Source organism: Carcharodon carcharias, chromosome 32 (assembly GCF_017639515.1).
Source record: "Carcharodon carcharias isolate sCarCar2 chromosome 32, sCarCar2.pri, whole genome shotgun sequence".
NCBI lineage: Eukaryota > Metazoa > Chordata > Chondrichthyes > Lamniformes > Lamnidae > Carcharodon > Carcharodon carcharias.
In genome coordinates, this window is record NC_054498.1 from 475,828 (window position 1) to 500,300 (window position 24,473).

The 24,473-nt window shown below is 42.9% G+C and overlaps 1 protein-coding gene across 5 annotated transcripts in view; it reads right to left on the reverse strand.

Moving 5' to 3' along the window:
- Window positions 1-24,473, reverse strand: part of LOC121272153 (leucine-rich repeat-containing protein 49) — a 244,678-nt gene that overhangs the window by 157,812 nt on the left and 62,393 nt on the right. For all 5 annotated transcript variants that reach the window (XM_041178664.1, XM_041178665.1, XM_041178663.1 and 2 more), the window contains 2 exons: window positions 21,439-21,582; window positions 8,220-8,281 (listed from right to left, as the gene is read on the reverse strand). In XM_041178664.1, coding sequence (XP_041034598.1) covers window positions 8,220-8,281; window positions 21,439-21,582 — 206 coding nt within the window. The remainder of the gene's footprint in view (window positions 1-8,219; window positions 8,282-21,438; window positions 21,583-24,473) is intronic.

Consider the following 24,473-nt stretch of genomic DNA (forward strand, 5'->3'; position numbering starts at 1 on the left):
AAATGGCCTAGCAAGCCACTCAGTTCTATCAAACCGCTAAAATTTCTCAAAAAAGTAATGAAACCAGGCGGACCACCCAGCATTGACCTAGGCACCGGAAATGACAATGTTAAACTCAGCCCTGTCGACCCTGCAAAGTCCTCCTTACAAACATCTAGGGGCTACTGCCAAAATTGGGAGGGCTACCTCACAGACTAGTCAAGCAACAGCCTGACATAATCCTACCCACGGAATCATACCTTACAGGTAATGTCCTGTCCCACCGGCAGGACAGGCCCAGCAGAGGTGGTGGCACAGTGGTATACAGTCAGGCGGAGGTTGCCCTGGGAATACTCAACATCAACTCCAGATCCCATGAAATCTCATGGCATCAGATCAAGAATGGGCACGGACAACTCCTGCTAATTACCACGTACCACCCTCCCTCAGCTGATGAATCATTGTTCCTCCATGTTAACACCACTTGGAGGAAGCGCTGTGGCTGGCAAGGGCACAGAATGTACTCTGGGTGGGGGACTTCAATGTCCATCACCCAGAGTGGCTCAGTAGCACCACTACTGACCTAGCTGGCCATGTCCTAAAGGACATAGCTGCTGGATTGGGTCTGCACTTGGCACGTCATAATATTCAAGGTTATGGGCCAAGTGCTGGTAAATGGGATTAGGTAAGTAGGTCAGATGTTTCTCACATGTTGGTGCAGACTCGATGGGCCAAAGGGCCTCTTCTGCACTCTGCGATTCTGCAGCAGGTGGTGAGGGAACCAACAAGAGGGAAAAACATGCCTGACCTCATCCTCACCAACCCCCCTGCTGCAGATGCATCTATCCATGACAGTATCAGTAGGAGTTATCACCACACAATCATTGTGGAGACAAAGTCCCACCTTCACATTAAAGATACCCTCCACTGTGTTGTGAGGCACTACCAACGTGCTAAATGGGGTAGAATTCGAACAGGTCTAGCAACACCAGATTGGGCATCCATGAGGCGTTGTGGGCCATCAGCAGCAGAATTGTACTCGAACACAATCTGTAACCTCAAGGCCTGGCATATCCCCCACTCTACCATTACCATCAAGCCAGGGGAACAACCCTGGTTCACTGAAGAGTGCAGGAGGGCATGTCAGGAGCAGCACCAGGCATACCGAAAAATGAGGTGTCAACCTGGTGAGGCTATAACACAGGGCTACTTGCATGCCAAACAGCATAAGCAGCAAGTGATAGACAGGGCTAAGCAATTGCACAACCAAAGGATCAGATCTAGGCTCTGCAGTCCTGCCCATCCAGTCGTAATGGTGGTGGATAATTAAACAACTCACTGCAGGAGAAGGCTCCACAAACATCCCCATCCTCAATGATGGGGGAGCCCATTTGCTACAATCTTCAGCCAGAAGTGCCAAGTGGATGATCCATCTCGGCCTCCTCCAGAGATTCCCAGCATCGCAAATGCCAGTCTTCATCTAATTCGATTCAGTCCACGTGATATCAAGGAACGGCCTGAAGGTACTGGATAATGCAAAGGCTATAGGCCCTGAAAATGTTCCAGCATCCAATCCGACTGGATGTGGGCAGGACTGCAGAGCTTAGATCTGATCCATTGGTTGTGGAATTGCTTAGCTCTGTCTATCACTTGGTGCTTATGCTGTTTGGCAAGCAAGGTGTCTATGTTGTGGTTTTATGACGTTGACACCTCATTTTTAGCTATGCCTGGTGCTGCTCCTGGCATGCTCTCCTGCACTCTTTGTTGAACCAGGATTGATCCCCTGGCATGATGCCCGGTTAAACAGTTCAGATTTCCAGCATCCGCAGTATTTTACCTTTAGATAGTTCTGACTATGACTTTCCTCTGCATCATTCTTGCTGTAAATATTTAGTAAGTGCAAGTAGTTTGTAGGTTCTTTCCTGGTTGAACACGTGGAATATGGAGATATGGAGATATGCCAGGCCATGAAGTTACAGATTGTGTTTGAGTACGGTCCTGCTGTGGCTGATAGCCCACAACACCTCATAGTTGCCCAGTCTTGAGTTGCTAGATCTGTTCAAAATCCATCCCATTTAGCATGCTGGCAGTGCCACAGGGCACGGTGGAGGGCATCCTTGATGTGAAGACGCGACTTCATCTCCACAAGGACTGTGAGGTGCACAAGATGTTCACTCCTAATGATATTGTCATGGACAGATGCATCTGCAGCAGGCAGGTTGATGAGGATGATGTCAAGCATGTTTTTCCCTCTTGTTGGTTCCCTCACTACCTGCCGCAGGCCCAGTCTAGCAGCTATGTCCTTTAGGACTCGGCCAGCTCGGTCAGTAGTTGTGCTACTGAGCCACTCTAGGTGGACATTGAAGTCCTGCACCCAGAGTACATTCTGCACCTTTGCTATCCTCAGTGCTTCCTCTAAGTGGTGTTCAACATGGTGGAGGACTGAAACATCAGCTGAGGGGGGGGGTACATGGTAATCAGCAGGAGGTTTTCTTGCCCATGTTTGACCTGATGCCATGAGACTTCATGTGATCCAGAGTCGATGTTGAGGACTCCCAGGGCAACCCCCTCTTGATTGTACACCACTGTGCTGCCACTTCTGCTGGATCTGTCCAGGTGGTGAGACAGGACATACCGAGGGATGGTGATGGTCGTGTCTGGGACGATTCTGAGTATGACTATGTCAGGCTGCTGCTTAACTAGTCTGTGGGACAGCTCTCTCAATTTTGGCACTAGACCCCAGATGTTAGTAAGGAGGTTTTTGCAGGGTTGACAGGGATGAGTTTGCCATTGTCGTTTCTGGTGCCTAGGTCAAAGTTGGGTGGTCCGCCCGGTTCCATTCCTTTTAAACATTTTAGCAGATTAATACAACTGAGTGGTTTGCTAGGCCATTTCAGAGGGCATTTAAGAGTCAATCATATTGCTGTGAGTATGAAATCACATGTAGGCCAGACCAGGTTAGGACGGCACATCTCTCTCCCTTAGTGAACCAGTGAATTAGTGGGTTGTTACAACAATCGACAATGGTTTCATGGTCATCAGTGGACATTTAATTCCAGATTTTTATTGAATTCAAATTTCACTATCTACCATGGTGGGATTTGAACCCTGGTCCCCAGAGCATTAACCTGGGTCTCTGGATTACTAGTCCAGCAACAATACCACTATGCCACCATCTCCCCTTCACGCCTCCACCTCCACCTCCCCCTCTCTGGAGCAGATGGCAAGGACTGGCAGGATCCTTTACATGTGCATGTCAAGTATTGATAAGGTAACCAGGACCTGAATGCAATTTTCACTGGTAACATCAGCATGTTAGACAAGCAAAGATAATGAGAAGAGGAGCATGGTCAAAAGTGGCCCAAACAGCAGTGTTTCTCCAGCCAGCACCAGGAAATCTATAGCCTCCTCTGGCTTTGACCACAGAAACCACCCCACCTCCCCTAACCTCTCCTCAATCTTCTGAACGAGAGACAAAATGAGATGTTTCCAATTTTCACCCCTCCATCATTTTCACATGGTCCATCTCTGACACTTCCCTTCCCTTCCTTGACCTCTCTGTCTCAATTTCTGGTGATAGACTGTCCACCAATATCCATTACAAACCTACCGACTCCCACAGCTACCTCAACTACAGCTCCTCACACCCCGCTTCCTGTAAGGACTCCATCCCATTCTCTCAGTTCCTTCGCCTCCGTCGCATCTGTTCTGATGATGCCACTTTCAAAAACAGTTCCTCTGACATGTCCTCCTTCTTCCTTAACCGAGGTTTTCCACCCACAGTGGTTGACAGGGCCCTCAACCGTGTCTGGCCCATCTCCTGCGCATCCGCCCTCACACCTTCCTCTCCCTCCCAGAACCATGATAGGGTCCCCCTTGTCCTCACTTATCACCCCACCAGCCTCCGCATTCAAAGGATCATCCTCCGCCATTTCCACCAACCCCAGCATGATGCCACCACCAAACACATCTTCCTTTCACTCCCCCTGGCAGCATTCGGCAGGGATCGTTCCCTCCGGGACACCCTGGTCCACTCCCCCATCACCCCCTACTCCTCAACCCCCTCCCACGGCACACCTTCCCATGCAATTGCAGAAGGTGCAACACATTACTTCCCTTCTTCGCAGCATCCAAGGGCCCAAACACTCCTTTCAAGTGAAGCAGCATTTCATTTGCACTTCCCTCAATTTAGTCTACTGCATTCGCTGCTCCCAATGCGGTTTCCTCTACATTGGAGAGACCAAGCGCAGACTGGGTGACCGCTTTGCGTAACACCTTCAGTCTGTCCGCAAGCATGACCCAGACCTCCCTGTCGCTTGCCATTTCAACACTCTGGACAGCTGATTGGGAGACTCCACACAGATCACCCACCGATCCCCGGAAAGAGCCGGAGGCATATAAGTTGAGGGCCACTGTGACCTTCAGCACCACTGGCATGAGGTGTCCACCCACACTGTTGGAGCTGATCTCACGGCCGACCATCTGACAGATGGAGTTCACTGTCTCCCGTGAGAGGCATTGCACCTCAGATATACTGAGGTAGCTGCATCGCCACCTGTAACACTGGCAGCAGGATAGTGGCGTCTTCTGCAGCCTCATCCACCTTGCATTTTCTGTTGGCCCTGCACCTCTTGTGTCAGCGCCTGTCCTCCCAAAGGTCCCTCCCCTTGAGGCTGAAAAGGGACACCTGGCCTCCTCCCCTTTCTGGCCCTCTCTTCCTCCTCAGAGGAGGTGCCTCCAGCGGAGACCACAATTCCCATTCCCAGGGTAAGGGTAGGCTGTCTGATACCCCAAGGTAGGCCCCAAGTGGTATGACTCCTCCAGAGTCCTGAACTGAAGCCTGTTATTTCTGTCAAAGCAGCTCTGAAGCGAAATGAAGTTGTCCTGTTCACACAAGCAAGCAGCAGCAACTTGTGAGCTAAAGTACAAACAACTCACATTAGTGGGCCCATCTTATCCTGCCCGCGGATGAGGTTTTTGAAAATATGGCCTACCCGCCTGCCTGTTGCACCCATGCGACGCCCTGAAAATCAAAGACAATTGGTGCCTCAAGGGCCTTAACTGGCCTGTTAATTAATGGCGGGTGCGCCTCCATCTTCATCGTGCATCCAACTAGCAAAATATCACGACAGTGTGCAGTGACATCGGGACACACGCCCAACGCCCAGTGTCAGGCGTGCACTCGCACGCTGAATGTAAAATTCTAGCCTATATTACTAGCTAGCTTTCTTTCATACTCTTAATTTTTCCCTCCTTTTTAATCTTTCTGTCATCCTTTGCTGTTCTTTATATTCTTACCAACCTTCTGACCTGCCACCTGTCTGCATAATTATATGCTTTTGTTTTAGTTTGATGCTGTCTTTAATTTTTTTACTTAACCATGGATGGTGGGCCCTCCCCTTGGAATTTTGCTTTCTCATTGGAATGTATATGTTCTGTGTAATCTGAAATATCCCTTTAAATGTCTGCCACAGAATTTCTATTGACCAATCCCTTATCCTCATTTGCCAGTTCACTTTAGCTAGCTCCGCTTTCATGCCCTCATAACTGCCCTTATTCATGTTTAAAATACTAGTCTTGGACGCACTCGTTTCTCCCTCAAAATGAATGTAAAATTCAATCGTATTATGATCGTTGCTTCCTAGGGGTGCTTTCACTAGGAGGTTATCAATTAATCCTATCTCATTGCTCAATACCAGTTCTAGTACAGCCTGCTCTCTGGTTGGATCCAGAATGTGCTGTCCTCAGAAACTACCCAAAAACATTCTATGAACTCTTCATCCACGCTACCTTTGCCCATCTGATTTTTCCGGTCTATAAGTCGATTAAAATCTCCCATGATTCTTGCTGTACCTTTCTGGTAAGCTCTTCTTATCTCCTTTTTTATTGTCTGTTGTACTGTGTAGTTACAATTAGGGGGCCTGTACATCACTCCCACAAGTGACTTCTTGCCTTTCTCATTCCTCATCTCAACCCAACCTGCTTTTACAACCTGGTTCCCTGAACTCAGGTCATCCCTCTCTAAAGTACTAATACCATCATTAATTAACAGACCTATCCCTCCACCTTTTCCTAAATTCCTGTCCTTCCTAAATGTCACATACCCTTCAATGTTCAGGTCCCAATCTACGTCATCCTGCAGCCATGTCTCTGTAATGGCTATCTGATTGTGCTTATTTATTTCTATTTGGGCTATCAGTTCATCTGTTTAGTTTTGAATGTTATGTGTGTTTGGATACAGAGCCTTTAGTTTTGTCCATCTATTATTTTTGTAGTGTCTAGCCTCATCTGCTGATTTACTCTTAGATTTTTACTCTGTCCCTTCCTGTCACAGTCTGTTTATCATTTCCCATATTAATACCTGTCTCTCTTGCCTTTTCTCTACTCTTTGGCTTACCACATCTTCCTAAAGTCGATCCTTTGCCCCCACTATTCAATTTAAACCCCTCTGAAAAGTGGGGACAAGGGATCAAATTTGGGAAGAGGTGGTAGACCAAACAGTAGAGACAAGGCAAGAGAGACAGATCCCCAAATTTGAGTTTGTTTTGCTCTTGCAATTTCGAGCACCTATTCATTGGTCTTATGGTCCGAATATGGAATTTTTAGCAAATGTCTCAGCATCCACATTTCAAAGGCCTCTATTTTCTTCCATAGATCTTTATTTATTGTCCAGTTTTCTGAGACATACAGAAAGTGTACAAAATAGCATCTTCTGAGTTTTTTCCTTGTTACAAGCTTGAGTTTTCTTGTTAACATATCCTTCATCTTCACAAAATTACTTCTGGCTATCTCTATCCTTCTTCTGACTTCAACATCGCATCTACTATCTCTCACAATAGGGTTCTCTTTAATCTCATCTTCTACTCCACCAGACTGTGCTTTACCAGGTTATCTTCCACTTGCACTATACAACACCAAGCACATCCTCCACTACCTTCTCTTTGCTTTCTGGAGGAAACATTTTATCTAGCAGCAATTCCAACTGCTCTTCTCCTATCCCCTTCCTGTACAGCCTCAGCACATGCAGCACCTATTCACTCACATCCTCTTAATCTCTCTCTTGTCACTAGCTTTGTTTATTCATTTTAACAATATAACTATAGTCAATGTAATGCCTTGCTTTTTCTCCTCAGCTCAAAATACTCCATCCTTCATGCTTTTCTAGCACCCTATACTCATTGCATAATCTTCTTCCAAGGATCAAAGCTATAGAATTCCTCCCTTCCTGTCTTTCCTTCCTCCTACAACACACAAACTTTTTAATACTAAATTTCCATATCATGTAACTGTAATTTCCTGATGTCCTTCAATTTTTCTCTTATTCTCCTAAATCTCAGTGATATTATGCAGAACCCCAGGCCCTTCCCTGATGTCTCTCAATAGAATTCTGGTAATGGAACTGCTAATGACGTTAATGATGAAACAGAAAGATGGCTGTCCATGATCAGCTGTAAAATCAAGAGGTCCCCTAAATGGACAAATTTATTTCTGGTTGAATACATGACCTTCATGTGAGATAAACAATAAAGCTAACTTCAGATGTTATGTTGTTACAAATCAATATCAGTGCACACATTCAAAACTTAATTGGGTTAATGAGAACATTAAGATTAAAAAACTTTTGTTTCCTAGAAAGACACTCTTCTATAATTAACTGCTTTATAATGTACTCATATCCACATTCAGTGATGATTGGTAATAAATTTTGTATATTAGCCACATCCTGCAAATTACAAAAATTGATGCACAATTTAGTCAATGAACATCTCATAAAAATAAACATACTGTGCAGCGGCAGTAAGTTTTGATATTGAGAGTAAATAATGCTTAAAGCTGTGTGTACTACAATATGCATTTGTGTAACAAAATATGAGCATTTGTCTGTTGCTGCACAATTCCTAGTCTATGAATGCCCTTCACCGAGTCACTGGTAAATGGCTGCAGTGAACATGCTCGGACTTAAATTTACCAAGCAATTAAAATTACTGCTTAGTATGTAAGTCAGTAATGATCCAAAATAAAGTCAAGCAAATTGGAAAAAATCATTAGCTTTAATCAATATTATCTCGTTAACTGTAATATTTCTTAATGACTGAAGTGCATCAAGAAAGGTGAAATGCAAAAAGGTTTGTGAAGGTATTCTGTACCTACTAATAAGAAAGGGTTCTGTACTTTAACAAAGTGAGCACATGCCTTTGAGAGTTCCAGTGCTTCCAATTAATAAAAAAAGTAGTTCTTACCTGGATATGTTGTTAAAGCTGAGGAAAAATCTTTGGAGACGAGGTAATGTGTCTGCATCTCTCTGTAAAGCAAAAAAATAACAGTGAGTCATCAGCAATAATGTGCTTAACATCCCAGCAGCCCTTGGATGGATTCCTGCAGCTCCATTTACTGCAGTCTTGTCACTGGTTTTTGCTTGCAGTGAGCAGTGCTTCCCTGCTCGTGGCTAAGCATTGCAGAAGAATGCTAGAACACAGAGATCTACTCAGGCTGATGAGCTGATATATTTGCCAGGTAAAGGATAGGGATGCAGCTTTTCTCTCAACGCGTGGGCTCTCAGAAGGAGCAATCTGCTGCATCAGCATTTCAGATGCAGAAGGAACCTGAATAATCATGGTACAGTACCATCAATTGGCTTTTAAAACTGCCACTCACAAGCAGCTCACTCTTAAGCTGCTGGTTATAGCTTCGCTGTACCCCAAAAAAGCTACATCAACAAGTTTTTTCAGTGCCATATACAATTCATTCATGTCAGCAGAGCTTTATATTTTTTATATTTAGTTCAAAAGAGAATGCTTCTGCAAGGAGTACAAATGGTCTATATAAAATAAGTAATACATATAGAAACCAAGTAGCAAAGCAATAAACATAACATGCAAATAAATCCTGCAATGATGACAATGCAAGGTTTCTTTTATAAACCAGATCTTGGCTGGATTCTCCAGGGAGAGTTCCAGCAAGGTGAGACTTACACCCGCCTCTCTGACAGTGCCATGAGGATGCCCATCAATGCTCAGCTGCAAAATCCAGTGATGCTGCATCACCAAAGTAATTAAGCATTTAAAGGGACAGAAGTACCCAAAAGATTGATATAGTAGCTGCCTTGTAAGCCTCGGCACAGACCAAGACCTACTTTACATGGAATTTATAGCATAGGTCATTCGTAACAACTGATCTATGCCAGTATATATGCTCCACAGAAAGGCAAGAAAGGGGCAGGCCAGGACAATCCTCACAGAAGCATGGAATGGAAACTCAGGTACCCTTCACTCTCTGTTGCTATCTTGCACAATGTCACAGGAGAAAATTCTGCACAATGAATCTATGGATATTCAATATATGAATTAGAACATCCAGAAAGAATTCTCACAATTCCACATCATAATTACAAAACTAAATGCAATTTTAAAAACAAACCAGTTTTAAAAATTTTATGACCAACATACATTGGACTATGGTTGTACAAACCATGCCACTTTAATCAGAGAAATGTTCCCACTGCAATCAGTGCCTGCAATTTCATTAAATCAATGATATTTAAGTCATCTCCCACAAACCTAGACAGGTAAACTAAAGCCGTGTTAATCCTACAAATCCTAGGATGTTACACTGCAAGAGTGCTAACTCAGAAGTTTTCTTTAAAAAATTATGACCTTCTTAGCTGTACTGGTCAAGTTTCATGTCAGGGTCACTTTAAAAACAAGTGTCACTACCACTCAGTGACTGCCCCAAAAACAGCACCAGCTGTTACACATACAAATTATTCAACAAGTGAGCACAAGAGACACTGCGGCTTTTACCCCAATGACCCATAGTGGGCCACAAGAGACTGAGTTATTTACTCAAGTGTGCCATGAGGCACTGTTATATTTACTCAAGTGACCCATACAAAAAGCTTGGATATTATTGCTATGCAGTCTTTCCCAATTTCCCTTACCTCAACTACACTATCATAGCACCTTGCACTCATTCTCATCACCCAGCGTTGTACCAGAGCTCCCAAGTGTTCCTGTTTTTTTTTCACAGCCCTCTGCTATCAGTCCTCAATTCAATCTAATCACCTGGCAAACAGCTTTTTCAGTTCTGTTGAAGGGTCATGAGGACTCGAAACGTCAACTCTTTTCTTCTCCGCCGACGCTGCCAGACCTGCTGAGTTTTTCCAGGTAATTCTGTTTTTGTTTTGGATTTCCAGCATCTGCAGTTTTTTGTTTTTAGCTCTTTCTTTGTTCCTTGTAAACTTCAAATCAGATTCCTACAAACTGCAGTGTAAAAGAGAAAAGCCTACTTTTTAATTCAGCTTAACAACAAGCTGCCTGCTTGATTGACACCACATTCACTCCTTCCACCAGTGGCTCACAATCGCAGCCATCCATAAGATGCACTGCACCAAGGTTCCTTTGACCGCACTTTACAAGCCCACAAGAACAAGAACAGGAGACACATGGGAACACCACCATATGCAAATTTTCATCCAAGTCAAATAGCATTCTGAAATTCAAAATATTGCTATTCCTTCAATGTTGCTGGGTTAAAGTCCAAACTCTCTCCCTTAAGGGCACTGTGATTGTATCTACACCACATGGACTGCAGCAATTCAAGAAGTTGGCTCACCACCACCTTCCCAAGGGCTATTAGAGATGAAAATAAATGCTGGCCATGCCAGCGAAGCCCACATCCCATGAACAACTAAAACTAAGAAAAAAAAATTCAAGACTAACTTTTCTATGCCCAAATCTAATTAGTGAATTAAAATTGATCCAGATCCAGCCCCTTGCTTCCAAATCACAAGGTTCCGGATTCAAGTCCCACTCCAGGGCTTGAGCACAAGAATCCATCCTGACCACTGTAGTAGTGTGCAGTACTGTGGGAGTGCTGCAACTGTGTTACGGACAAGAGAGAGACAGGCAAACTGTCCTTCTTTTCTCTCACCAACGGTCTGCAAGCAGAAGGTGTTTCTTTTATTTGTTTATTAAGTTTTAACAACAATCGTAACGAGTGACAGTAAAAGTTAGCTTACAGTACAGCAATAATTTAATACACTTACATTTGGAAAAGAAAGAAAAAGAGAAGGGAAAGGAAAAGAGAAGTAGGAGGAAGAAGAAAAAGGAAAGAAAAAACCCTCCCCAGCATATTTTTAAAGTATGTTCTAGTGTGTGTTGTGTGATCTAATTTACTAATAGCAGTCTCTGCCTGCCCTGCTGCACTACCTATTGGGGTGTCCTTCTGGGGACTACTCTTACAGAGCCCAATTAGACCCATGGATTCCCTTTCAACCTCCAGCATTCAGGTCTGGAGTGTCCTATTTTACTACAATGGGAATACACCGGTCTCCAGTGTCCTTCCAGGCTACAGGAGGACTTCTCGCACCATCATTTGCACTTTCCTTTCTGGGTGTAGCCCTCTTTAAAACCACATCAACTTTCTTGTCTTTCTAATGGTCATGGGGATGGTTTGGGAAAGGTCTGTTTGAGTTTCTAGGCCTATGGGTGAGGTCTTGGCTGTTTGCTGTGACAGCTGCCTCCCTGGCCATGAGGATTCTCTGCTCCTCCAAGTTGGAGGGTAAGCAGCTTTTAAATTCCTCCAGCAATATCAAGTTGTGCAGTCCCTTGTTGGTATGCTGTATTTTTAAAGAGCAGGCCGACCAGTCAAACTTGATTTGCTTCAACCATTCGAGCTTGATTTAGGTCTGCGTGGGTTTCTTACGAGAATTCCGGAATTGCTGGTAATATGCCCCCAGGACTATCTCATAGGCACCAAGCATGGCAGCCTTGGTCAGTTCATAATTACAGGACACGTCAAGAGTCTTGGGCTCTCCCTGATAGCTGCCCTTGAATTAAGAAAGACCTGATATCTGATGGTCATTTTGGCTGTCCTGCTACTTTCTCAAAAGTGGTGAAAAAGGATTCCACATCACTCTCTAGCATACTTAAGGGTCTCAGAGGCTGGTTCTGCAGTAGGGGAATAGAGACTGTACCAGATAGAGAGAGGTTTTCTCTCACAGCTTCCAGCTGTTTGGTCTCTCTCTCCCTCTCCCTTTGAACCACTAACTCCACTTCCAATTTTCTGTGCTGGAATTCTTATCTCTCCCTTTCTCTCTCTTTCCCTCTCCTGAACTTCGTTTTTTCTCTCTTTTCCTTTCCTTTTCCCTTTCTCTCTAGTTCCCTCACTCTTTCCCTCTACTGAACTTCCCTCCCTCTCTCTCTCTCTCCCCCAAGAAGCTCTAGCTGCATTCTGAGCTTATCCGGCTCAAATTTGGCTAGGGGAAGGGGTTGAGAGTCAGGGTTGAACTCATCTACCTCCTCTGGTTGATAAGTGAGGTCCAAATGCACGACCGGCAACTGGATCAGTTCACTTCTTTTCACCTTACTGATTAGTTCAAAAAGAAAAGAGTTAACAAAGTGAGTGTTGGTCCTATAGAAAGTGAATCTGGGGAATTAATAATGGAAAACAAAGAATTGAACTGGTATTTTACGTCTGTCTTCACTATAGAGGATACAAGTAACATCTCAGAAATAGCTGTAAATCAGGAATTGGAAAGGAGGAACTCAGGAAAATTACAATCACCAGGGAAGGGGTACTGAGAAAATCGTTGCAGCTGCAGGCTGACAAGTCCCCAGGCCATGATGGACTTTATCCTCGGGTCTTAAAAGGGGCTAGTGAGATAGTTGATGTGTTGGTTTTAATTTTCCAAAGTTCCCTAGATTCAGGGAAGATTCCAATAGATTGGAAAATAGCAAATTTAACTCCTTTATTCAAAAAAGTAATGAGGCAGATGGCAAGAAACTACAGGCCAGTTAGCTTAACATCTGTCATAGAGAAAATGTCAGAGGCTATTATAAAAGATGGTCTAGCAGGGCATTTGGAAAAATTCAAGGTAATCAGGCAGAGTCAAACATGGCTTTGTGAAAAGAAAATCGTATTTAACCAATTTATTGGAGTTCTTTGAAGAAGTAACATATGCTGTGGATAAAGGGGAACTGGTGGATGTACTGTATTTAGATTTCCAGAAGGTATTTGATAAGGTGCCACATCAAAGGATATTGTGAAAAATAAAAGCTAATGGTGTAGCAGTTAATATATTGACATGATAGAAGATTGGCTAGCTAACAGAAAATGGAGGGTAGATATACATGGGTCTTTTACTGGTTGGCAAGATGTAATGAGCGGTGTGCCACAGGGATCAGTGCTGTGGCCTCAAGTTTTTACAATTTATATCAATGACTTGGATGAAGGGGCCGAAGGTTGATGACACAAAGATAGGTAGGAAAGTAAGATGTGAAGAGGACACGAAAAGGCTAAAAGGGATAGAGATAGGGTTAAGTGAGTAGGCAAATACCTGGCAATTGCAGTATATTATGGGAAAGTGTGAAATTGTCCATTTTGGCAGGAAAACTAAAAAAGAAGCATTATACCTAAATGGTGAGAGATTGCCGAGATCTGAGATGCAGAGGAATCTTAGGGTCCTCGTGCATAAATCACAAAAGGCTAATATGCAGTTACAGCAAGTAATTAGGAAATCTAATGGAATGTTATCATTTATTGCGAGGGGAATTGAAAACAAAAGCAGGGAGGTTATGCTTCAGTTATACAGGGCATTGGTGAGGCCACATATGGAGTACTGTGTACAGTATTTCCTTATTTAAGGAAGAATGTAAAGCAGTTCAGAGAAGGTTTACCAGACTAAGACCTGGATTGGATGTGTTGTCTTACGAGGAAAGGCTGGACAGGCTAGGCTAAATACGGAGGTTAGGAGAGTAAGAGGCGACTTGATTGAAACATATAAGATCCTGAGGGGACTTGACAGTGTTGATGTGGAGAGGATGTTTCCTCTTATGGGAAAATCTAGTACCAGGGGCCACTGTTCAAAAATAAGGGGGCGCTTATTTAGGACAGGGATAAGGAGAAATTTTTTTCTCTCAGGGGATTGAAAATCTTTGGAACTCTCTTCCGTAAAAGGCGGTGGAAGCAGGGTCTTTAAATATTTTTAAGGCAGAATTTAAGGCAGAGGTAGATAGAGTCTTGATAAGCAAGGGGGTGAAAAGTTATTGGAGTAGATGACATTGTGGCATTGAGGTTACAATCATATCAGCCATTACCTTATTGAATGGCGGAGCAGGCTCGAAGGGCTGAGCGGCCTACTCCTGCTCCTAATTCAAATGCTCATATGTTCGTAACTACCTCCCAACTATACCTTTCAGTTGATCTGTACAATGTTTCACCATTTAAATCTCCTTATTTTACCTACATCTGTGCATCGAATGTTGCCATTTTCTTAGTGTTGGGGAAGGGAATTTGCTGCGGTAACTTTCTTGTGTTTTAAAAATCGTTCCAGCCATGGAATTTTTCCCTCTTGGTTTCCAATTGGTTCTTTATGTATCGTTTTCGGCTCAAGTCTTAGATTAGGACTCTGGTCAGATTTGTGGTCTTGCTTGATCAACTTTTGGTTTGCCTGTAATGGGTCTATTCTGGGCCTGAGCTCCCAATTTCTGTAATGGACAGGAGAGAGACGGGCAAACCATACTTCGTTCCACTCATCAGCAGGTGCTTTGAATTATTTTTGAAGTATGCTGTGGTGTGTTTTCCCAAACCCCTCAGTTTATGTGATCCAATTTACTAATAACTCACAGCAAACGTGCATTATGATTAGCTCAGAAGGTTAGTTTATTTCACAGTCAAAACCCAGGGAAGAGTGTCCGCAACTTCCCACTCCACTAAACACACACAAGAAGAAGGGATAGAAAAGAAGAGTTTTACAACAATGTACAAGAACCTCAGAAATGAATATTAGTTCATGTGATTTCCAGAATCCGAGAAGTCAAAATCCAGAGGGCATTTCCCTCATGGCTAAGTTCAGTCCTGATGAGTTTCTGATTGGAGAAGACAACACGAAAATCCTTTAAAAAAAATGGTGCTGCTACACAACGGGCTCTCTGTGCTTAGATCACTTGGCAGGCGTTGAACAGGGACTTTAAAAATCAGGCAGGCTTCATGGAGTTAAGAGATGGTAACCAACTGTTTGCTCAACCATGCTGCTAGAGTCCTTCCCAGTTGATGTTAAAACAGCAGTCTGCCTTTGAGACTGAAGATGTAATGTTAAAACTGTCCAAAAAGCCAGAGGCTTGGGTCGTGTAACATTGTCCGTTAAGGGTTAACTGCAGCTTAACAATCAGTTTCTGTGCTTCTAGCCGAATGCTATCGTTCCCCCTTAGGAAACAGACTAGGTGGCTATTAGCAACTCTTCCAGTATAACGGGTTTCAACCTACCCCTTTTGTGATAGTTCAGATTGGGGAGTCTGCGCTTCCTCTGCTTTCGTTGATTACAAGGGATCTGTACAATGAGGTGTGAAATCCACAAACAGAACTGCCCCGGTAGACCGATCGTCTCAGCTTGCTCCTGCCCCACAGAACTCATTTCTCGTTATCTTGACTCCCTTCTCTCTCCCCTTGTCCAGTCCCTTCCCACCTACATCCGTGATTCCTCTGACACCTTACGTCACATCAACAATTTCCAGTTCCCTGGCCCCTACCGCTTCCTCTTCACCATGGACGTCCAATCCCTCTACACCTCCATCCCCCACCAGGATGGTCTGAGGGCCCTTAGCTTCTTCCTCGAACAGAGGCCCGAACAATCCCCATCCACCACTACTCTCCTCCGTCTGGCTGAACTTGTTCTCACGCTGAACAATTTCTCCTTCAACTCCTCTCACTTCCTCCAAATAAAAGGTGTGGCTATGGGTACCCGCATGGGCCCCAGCTATGCCTGTCTCTTTATGGGGTATGTGGAACATTCCTTGTTGCAGTCCTACTCCGGCCCCCTTCCACAACTCTTTCTCCGGTACATCGATGATTACTTTGGTGCTGCTTCATGCTCTCGTCAGGACTTGGAAAAATTTATTAATTTTGCTTCCAATCTCCACCCCTCCATCATTTTCACGTGGTCCATCTCTGACACTTCCCTTCCCTTCCTTGACCTCTCTGTCTCAATCTCTGGTGATAGACTGTCCACCAATATCAATTACAAACCCACCGACACCCACAGCTATCTCGACTACAGCTCCTCACACCCCACTTCCTGTAAGGACTCCATCCCATTCTCTCAGTTCCTTCGCCTCCGTCGCATCTGTTCCGATGATGCTACATTCAAAAACAGTTCCTCTGACATGTCCTCCTTCTTCCTTAACCGAGGTTTTCCACCCACGGTCGTTGACAGGGCCCTCAACCGTGTCCGGCCCATCTCCCGCGCATCCGCCCTCACTCATTCTCCTCCCTCCCAGAAACATGATAGGGTCCCCCTTGTCCTCACTTATCACCCCACCAGCCTCCGCATCCAAAGGATCATCCTCCGCCATTTCCGCCAACTCCAGCATGATGCCACTACCAAACACATCTTCCCTTCACCCCCCTTATCGGCATTCCGTAGGGATCGCTCCCTCCGGGACACCCTGGTCCACTCCTCCATCACCCCCTACTCCTCAACCCCCTCCTATGGCACAACCCCTTGCCCACGCAAAAGATGCAACACCTGCCCCTTCACTTCCTCTCTCCTCACCGTCCAAGGACCCAAACACTCCTTTCAAGTGAAGCAGCATTTCACTTGCATTTCCCCCAACTTAGTCTACTGCATTCGTTGCTCCCAATGTGGTCTCCTCTACATTGGAGAGACCAAACGTAAACTGGGCGACCGCTTTGCAGAACACCTGCGGTCTGTCCGCAAGAATGACCCAAACCTCCCTGTCGCTTGCCATTTTAACACTCCACCCTGCTCTCTTGCCCACATGTCTGTCCTTGGCTTGCTGCATTGTTCCAGTGAAGCCCAACGCAAACTGGAGGAACAACACCTCATCTTCCGACTAGGGACTTTACAGCCTTCCGGACTGAATATTGAATTCAACAACTTTAGGTCGTGAGTCCCCTCCCCCATCCCCACCCCCTTTCTGTTTCCCCCTTCTTTTTTTTTTTCCCAATAAATTATAAAGATTTTCCTTTTCCCACCTATTTCCATTATATAAAATTAAAAAAAAAACCCACTAGAGCTATACCTTGAGTGCCCTACCATCCATTCTTAATTAGCACATTCGTTTAGATAATATCACCAACTTTAACTTTAACACCTATGTGTTCTATTGTACTATTGTCGTTGACATCTTTTGATGATCTGCTTCTATCACTGCTTGTTTGTCGCTACAACCACACCAACCCCCTCCACCTCTTTGTCTCTCTATCTCTCCGCCCCCCACACACACACCTTAAACCAGCTTATATTTCAGCTCTTTCCTGGACTCGAACTCAAGTTCTGTCGAAGGGTCATGAGGACTCGAAACGTCAACTCTTTTCTTCTCCACCGATGCTGCCAGACCTGCTGAGTTTTTCCAGGTAATTCTGTTTTTGTTGAGGAATTCTTTTGTTCTTGTAACTTCTAGTGGCAGCTTCCGAACAAAGGGCCAATCCTGTGGTCAGGTGACTTGTAGCAGCCTTTTTTTTTAGTTCCGCAGAAAGTAGTTTTTTTAAACATGGCAAAAGAATAAAGTTTTGGATTTCTTGCCAAGTTATATGGACCCAACAGCTGTCAGAGGTGCCATCTTTTTGATGAGATGTTAAACCGAGGCCCCATTTGCCTGCTCGGGTGATGTAAATGATGACATGGTACCATTTTTATAAGGAAGCAGGGGGGTTATCTTTAGTGTACTGGCCAGTATTTATCCCTCAATCAACAGCAGAAAAAGGTTATCTGGTCATTGTCACATTGTCGTTTGTGGAGCGTGCTATGAGCAAACTGGCTGCTATGTTTCCTGTGTTACAACAGTGTCTACACTTCAAAAGTACTTAATTGGCTGTAAAAGCACTTGGAGATGTCCAAAGGTTGTGCAAGTCTTTCTGAGTGCTTTGTAATGTCCTGTGGTTCTGAAAGCACTATATAAATGCAAGTCTTTTTACCAGGGTACACCATGTCCAACACTTTTCCAATCCAAGCAATATCCATTTACTCTAATTCTGTGTCCTGTCCACCAACTAGTTTTCTGTGCATGTGACTACACTTGCTCACTTACATCAGAATTTTTCTAACAAGCCTCTTGTGAGACGTTTTGTCAAACACCTTATTAAAATATGAACACCGTGCCAGCTACTGCATTTTTTTATCTGCTAGTCATTTTTTCAGAAAACTTTTAAATCTGTGAAGAATGACACACCTTAAATATGTGCAAGTTGTTCTTGAATAACCTATGCATTTATAAATTTTCCTTTGGAATTATGAATTCTAAGATTTTGCCCATGATTTTGTTACACTTTTTCAACAAATGTTTAACTTCTCCAGTTGCACAGCACATATAAGGAAGGTTGAACAATTACGCCTGGAATCATTGCCAACTCCTCTGACTGTTTTTCCAAACAATCTAGAATACATACTATCACAACCAATGATTTATCTACCTTGAATTCTCCTATCTTGTTCAGAACCAATTTCTGTTGTACTGTTACCTTTACACAGCTGTTCCACATACTCGTCTAATACATTTGCATTTTCATTTCCGTCATTTGTTAAAACTGACGAAAACATTTCAATTGCACGACCATACCATAAACTTAGCTATAGTGTGGAATTGGTGCTTGCAGAAGCATGACAAAGATTTTAATTTAAGAAATGTTGACAGAGGTTGAAATCTAAATAAAGAACCTTCTCTGAAGGCAGCTACTTGGCTGCTGTTTGTCAATGCGAGGATTGACTGGCAGTATTGTATAAAGAAATACATTTGCAGAGAGAAAGCAGTGACCCTTTATTAAAGTCATAAAACTTCTGATCTTTCCCAATAAATATCTAAGGCCCAATACCCCCTCCCAAAGATTGTGCAGATAATATGGATTGTGCAGTTTGTAAAATTACAACTCACAGCACCAGCGAAAAGCAAATTAGCTCTCCAAAATGTTAGTCAATTCAGAAGTAAACAAAGTAATGCCATGTATTTCAGTTAAAACTAAAAAAATAGAATTGGAGCCTATTATGTAGAATATAAAGAACAGATATAGGCCATTTAACTCAATTAGTCTATGCTCGTGTTTCTACTCCACCAGTCTCCTCCCATTCCATCTCCCTCATCTCAGCATTTCAACATATCCTCGATTTTTGCTCATATATTGGTCTGGTTTCTTTTTAGGAACACAGGAACATAGGAGAAGTAGGCCATTCAGCTCATCGAGCCTGCTCCACCATTCAATTAGATCGTGGGTGATCTTCTACCCCAATGCCACTTTCCCACATTATCCTCATATCCCTTGATGTCATTAGTATACAGAAATATATTGATTTCTGTCTTGAACATGCTCAATGATTGAGCTTCCAAAACCCTCTGGGATAGAGAATTCTGAAGCTTTCAAAGGAAGTATTTAAGCTATTTGCTTAATCCGCTTTTCCATTTTCTAAATACTCTGTGGGAAAATAAATTTCCCCTTATTTTCCTATTGGATTTCTTAGTAATTATTTTGTGAATTGCTGAAAGAAGAGACATACTATCGAAGCTTTTTTGTCTTGTATTCATCAGGACAGCTACGCAAGATAAACCAACAGTAAAGGAAACAACAATTTATATTGCATGAGAATGCTGATTGGTTGGCAAGTGCACACTGATTGGTAGAGGTGTTGCCACGGAGAATGCAGCAGGGAACAGTTAACTGTTAACTGTCAACCTTTTTTCCAAATTCAAATCAGGCAGGTCAACTCTGATTCATCAAGGCATTGCCTTGGGGAATGAACCAGGGAATGTCGATCTCCCAAGCTTTTGTTTAGTTAGAAAAGGTGAATGCATGGACATGCTCCTTCTGTCTGCAAAGGACAGGGCCCTATGTGTGAACATATGTGGCTTCTGGCATGTGTAAGTCAGCCATATTGTGAGCCCAATTGATAATCTTGAATTGGTTTTAGCACAATCAGGATTGTTTAGTAAATGCTGTCCAATCATAGAATCACACCTAATATTGTGCACTATATTTTGAGTTTTGCAAGCATAGGCTGGTTGGGTATGGTCAGTACTTGCCTGTTTGATTTCTGTCTTGAACATGCTCAATGAATGAGCTTCCACAGCCCTCTGGGATAGAGAATTCTGAAGATTTCAAAGAAAGCAATTAAGCTATTTGCTTAAGTCACCTTCTTTCTATTTTCTACTCTCCAGGAATTTAAATTTCCCCTTATTTTCCTAGTGGGTTTCTTAGTAATTATTTTGTGTATTGCTGAAAAAAAGAGATATACTATCAAAGCTTTTCACCTTGCACTCATCAAGACAGCTATGCAAGATAAACCAAGAGTAAAGGGAACAACAATTCATACTGCATGAGAAGAGAGTGCTGATTGGTTGGCAAGTGGACTCTAATTGGCAAAGGCTGAAGGGACATGCTGTTTGATACGATCCACCAGTCGTTGGGACGCACAGCCTACATACCTGGCATGGCAGTTAACTATTCTCTGCTGCATTCTCCATGGCATCGCCTCTACTAATCAGAGTCTATATGCCAACTAATCAGCACTCTCTTTTCATACAGTATAAATTGTCGTTCCCTTTACTGAAGGTTTATGTTGCGCAGCTGTCTTGATGTGTGCAAGACGAAAAGCTTTGATAGTATGTCTCTTTTTTCAGCAATACTCAAATTCTGTACTACCAAATTATCTTGCACTGATTGATTCTAGTTTTGGATTTTCCCACAAAATATTTTCTCCAGATCGCAAACTGGTTTCAAGACGTTGTGAAACCGATTTCTGGCCTTCTTGCCATATTGTCTGCTCAAGCCATCGAGCACACCCGACACCAGCGGGCACAGACGATTCTGCCAGTAGTTACAAATAAAGCAAAAGGAACAGCGAAACTCGCAAAGAACATTGAACTAGCTATACTAAATTATCTGAACTTGGTAGGTGGGGGCAAGGAATGTCTCAGACATGATGGATCATAGTTCAGAAAGTAATGAACAGCTGAGCGGAACAAAAATTTGGTAATACAGAAGCCAGGAACAATACCTCAGAGGTACTGAGGTCAGTGATAGGAAACCTTGATGTGGAAGAAATATCAGAACATGATTGGCTCCATACTATGGCAACCAGTAAACATTGGAGATATATTTTATGCGAAAAAGATATGAGTGGACAGAAAAGAGGTGGCGTAGTCTAGTAGACCTATATGTTAGGAACACCTCGGAGGAAAATGAAGTTGATCCTGTGGGAGGCAGAAAGTAACACAATGAACATCACTAAAATGAAAAAACAAACCGAGTTTTATGATAATGTCAATGGCCATCAGATCAGCACATAGAGATATAGGCAGGCGAAGTGAGAATAAGGAAGTTATTTTAACGGGAATACTTCATTTGACCAAAGACAATTTGTGAAAATGCCAAGGTCATTATAAGAGTTTAGGTAAACGTAATCCATGCCTGCTTCATTTTTAAGAGTTTTAGGAAACCCACAAGTAAACTTACCACAGATTCAATGCGATTCCTTCTAAGATTGAGTTCTGTCAGTGAATCAAGACCACTCATGTTTTCAACATGAACAATGAAGTTACCCGCAAGGTTAAGCACTCGAAGTTCAGTTAAATGATTGATATTTTCCATCCTACAGATCTGCAAATAAAGACAAACTTAACATTAACACAGGTTTTCACATAGCCTAGAAACATTTAGCAAGAAAAATATATAAATTTTGCCTTTCTCACAGATAAAACAAATGTTGAATCAAATGTAAAAAAAAAACCATGAGTGCACTGCTAATCTGAAAGTCTAAAAAGTGAGCAAATTAATAATAATAATAAATTAATAATAATAAAAACAATTACAAGGAAGAGTTGCTCTTCAACAAAACTTTAACTGATCAAATCACTTCTTGTACAATGAATTAATGTCATTAATTCAGGCCTGACCTAGTAACTATTGTTCCAGACAGTGGCAGAGCTATTATCCCACATCCAGTTTACACTGGTTTCACAAAGAATTAATGCAGTAAATAACAGTCTGTTGAGGAAAAAATCAGTAAAGCTGGCATGCATTTCAAAAAAGTGAGCATATCTGGGCAGCAGCCCTAAGATATTTAGTTACTCAGTTTCAGTGTTTATTTTTCCACATTACAATGATCAAAATTCCATTGGTTCCACATTGAAATGGTGAAAAGGCTCAGATAAAAGGATGCAGAAAGGCCCTCAGAATACAAACATTGTTATTTTAGCTTATGGAAACACTTAACGAAGTAGACAGTAATAATGTGCATTTACGTAGTCCTTCAACATTTCAAGGCACATTTTGTCTCTGTACACTTTTTTTTTAAAAGAAGAATAAGTTTATCTGGAGTTTTAGTCTGAATTATAAAGCTTGAAAGCATTTTTATGAATGGGATTCATAATCTACAGAGGAACCAATTATATGACTTAGGGTGCATTTTTCTTATTCATTCATTGGATATGAGCATTGCTGGCAAGGCCAACATTTATTGCCCATCCTTAATTGCCAATGAGAAGCATACCTGCTTGAACTGCTGCAGTCCAGGTAGACCCATAATGCTACTAGGGAGGGAGTTGGAGGAGCATCGTCCACCATTTCCACCACCTCCTGCGTGATGCCACCAGCAAACCCATCTTCTCCTACACTCCCCTTTCAGCGTTTCGAAGGGACCGTTCTTTCCACAACACCCTGGTCAACTCCTCACTCATTCCCAAACTTCCTCTCTTTCCAATGGTACCTTTCCATACAATTGAAGAAGAGCAACATCTGCCCTTTTACCTCCTCCTTTCTCACCACCCAAACACTACTTCCAATTGAAACAGCAATTTACTTGCACTTCTTTCAATTTAGTACACTGTAGACATGCCTCATAACGTAATCTCCTCCACAATAGGAAGACTAAATGCAGACTAGGTGACCGCTTTGCAGAACATCTCTATTCAGTCTGCAAGCATGACCCTGAGCTTACTGTGCTTGCCATTCCAATTCTCCACCCCGCTCCCGCTCTGACCTTTCCATCCTTGATGTGCTGCATTGTTCCAATGAAGCTCAATACAAGCTCGAGGAACAGCAACTTATCTCTCAACTGGGAACTTTACAGCCTGAGGGACTCAACATGGAGTTGAACAATTTTACATCTTAACCTCCGTCTGCTTTTTCGTATTTTTTTCTGGTTCAGTTTTTTTTCTTGTTCTTTCCTTAATGCCTTTGCTTTGCATTCAGGTAGTTGCTATTCTGCCATTCACACCTCATCTAGGTACATTGTTTCTTTCTTTACTTGTCCCATGATCATTCCCTTTGATTTTGTACCATGAAACCTTTAATCTATTCTGCCCTCCATCCTATCACAGGCCATCCCTCTTGTTCTTCTTCCCACCCTCGCCCCTTTCACTTGCTAAAAGCCTGCTACATTTTTAACTTTTCTCAGTTCTGATGAAAGGTTACAGACCTGAAACATTAACTCTGTTTCTCTCTCTATAGGTCCTCTCAGACCTGCTGAGTGTTTCCTGCATTTTCTGTTTTTAAGTTCAAATGCTTTCATTCTTTCTTAACTGTTATATATAAATATATTTTAGTGTGCTATAGGCACATGCCTGAAAAACAGAATGTACAATATATAACAATAAAAGGTTTCTAAAAGTCACTAATTTAGAGCAGTTTGTATTGCTGGTTTGTTGGGAGTATGTGCACATCTGTGTCAAAAGCTAAATCTTCAACCAGATTCTAACCACTCACTGTGTTAAAACATTTTTCCTCATGTCACCTTTTGGTTCTTTTGACATTCACCTTAAATCGATGTGCTCTGGTTCTCTAACCCTTCTATTAACAAGAACTGTTCCGCCCAAATTGACTTTGCCCAGAACCATCATGATGTTGAATACTCTATCAGGTTTCTTCTCAACCTTCTCTTCTCCAAGGAGAACACCCCCAGCTTCTCCAATCTATGCATGTAACTGCAGTCCCTTAGCCTTGGGATTAATCTCTTAAATCTTGCCGCACCCTCTCTAATGTCTCCACGTCATTTGGCAAATGGCAGATGAGGTTCAACGCAAAGAAGTGTGAGGTGATTCATTTTGGCAGGAAAAATATGAAGAGACAGCAGAAAATAAAGGGAAAAACTTTAAAGGAGGTACACAGGGACCTCGGTGTGTATGTACATAAGTCATTGACGATGGCAGAGTAGATTGAGAGAGCAGGTGATATAGCATATAGTATCTTAAGCTTTATTAATAGGGGCATTGAGCACATGTGTAAGGGGGTCATGTTGAATTTGTATAAGACACTAGTTAGGCTTCATCTGAGTACTGCATCCAGTTCTGGGTGCCACACTTGAGGGAGGGTATGAAGGCATTAGAGACAGTACAGAGGAGATTCATAAGAATGATTCCAGGGATAAAGAACTGCAGCTATAAGGATAGATTGGAGAGGTTGGGGCTGTTTTCCCTGGAGAAAAGAAGGCTGAGAGGAGACTTGATAGAGATCATGAGGGGTATGGACTGGGTAAACAGTGACAAACTGTT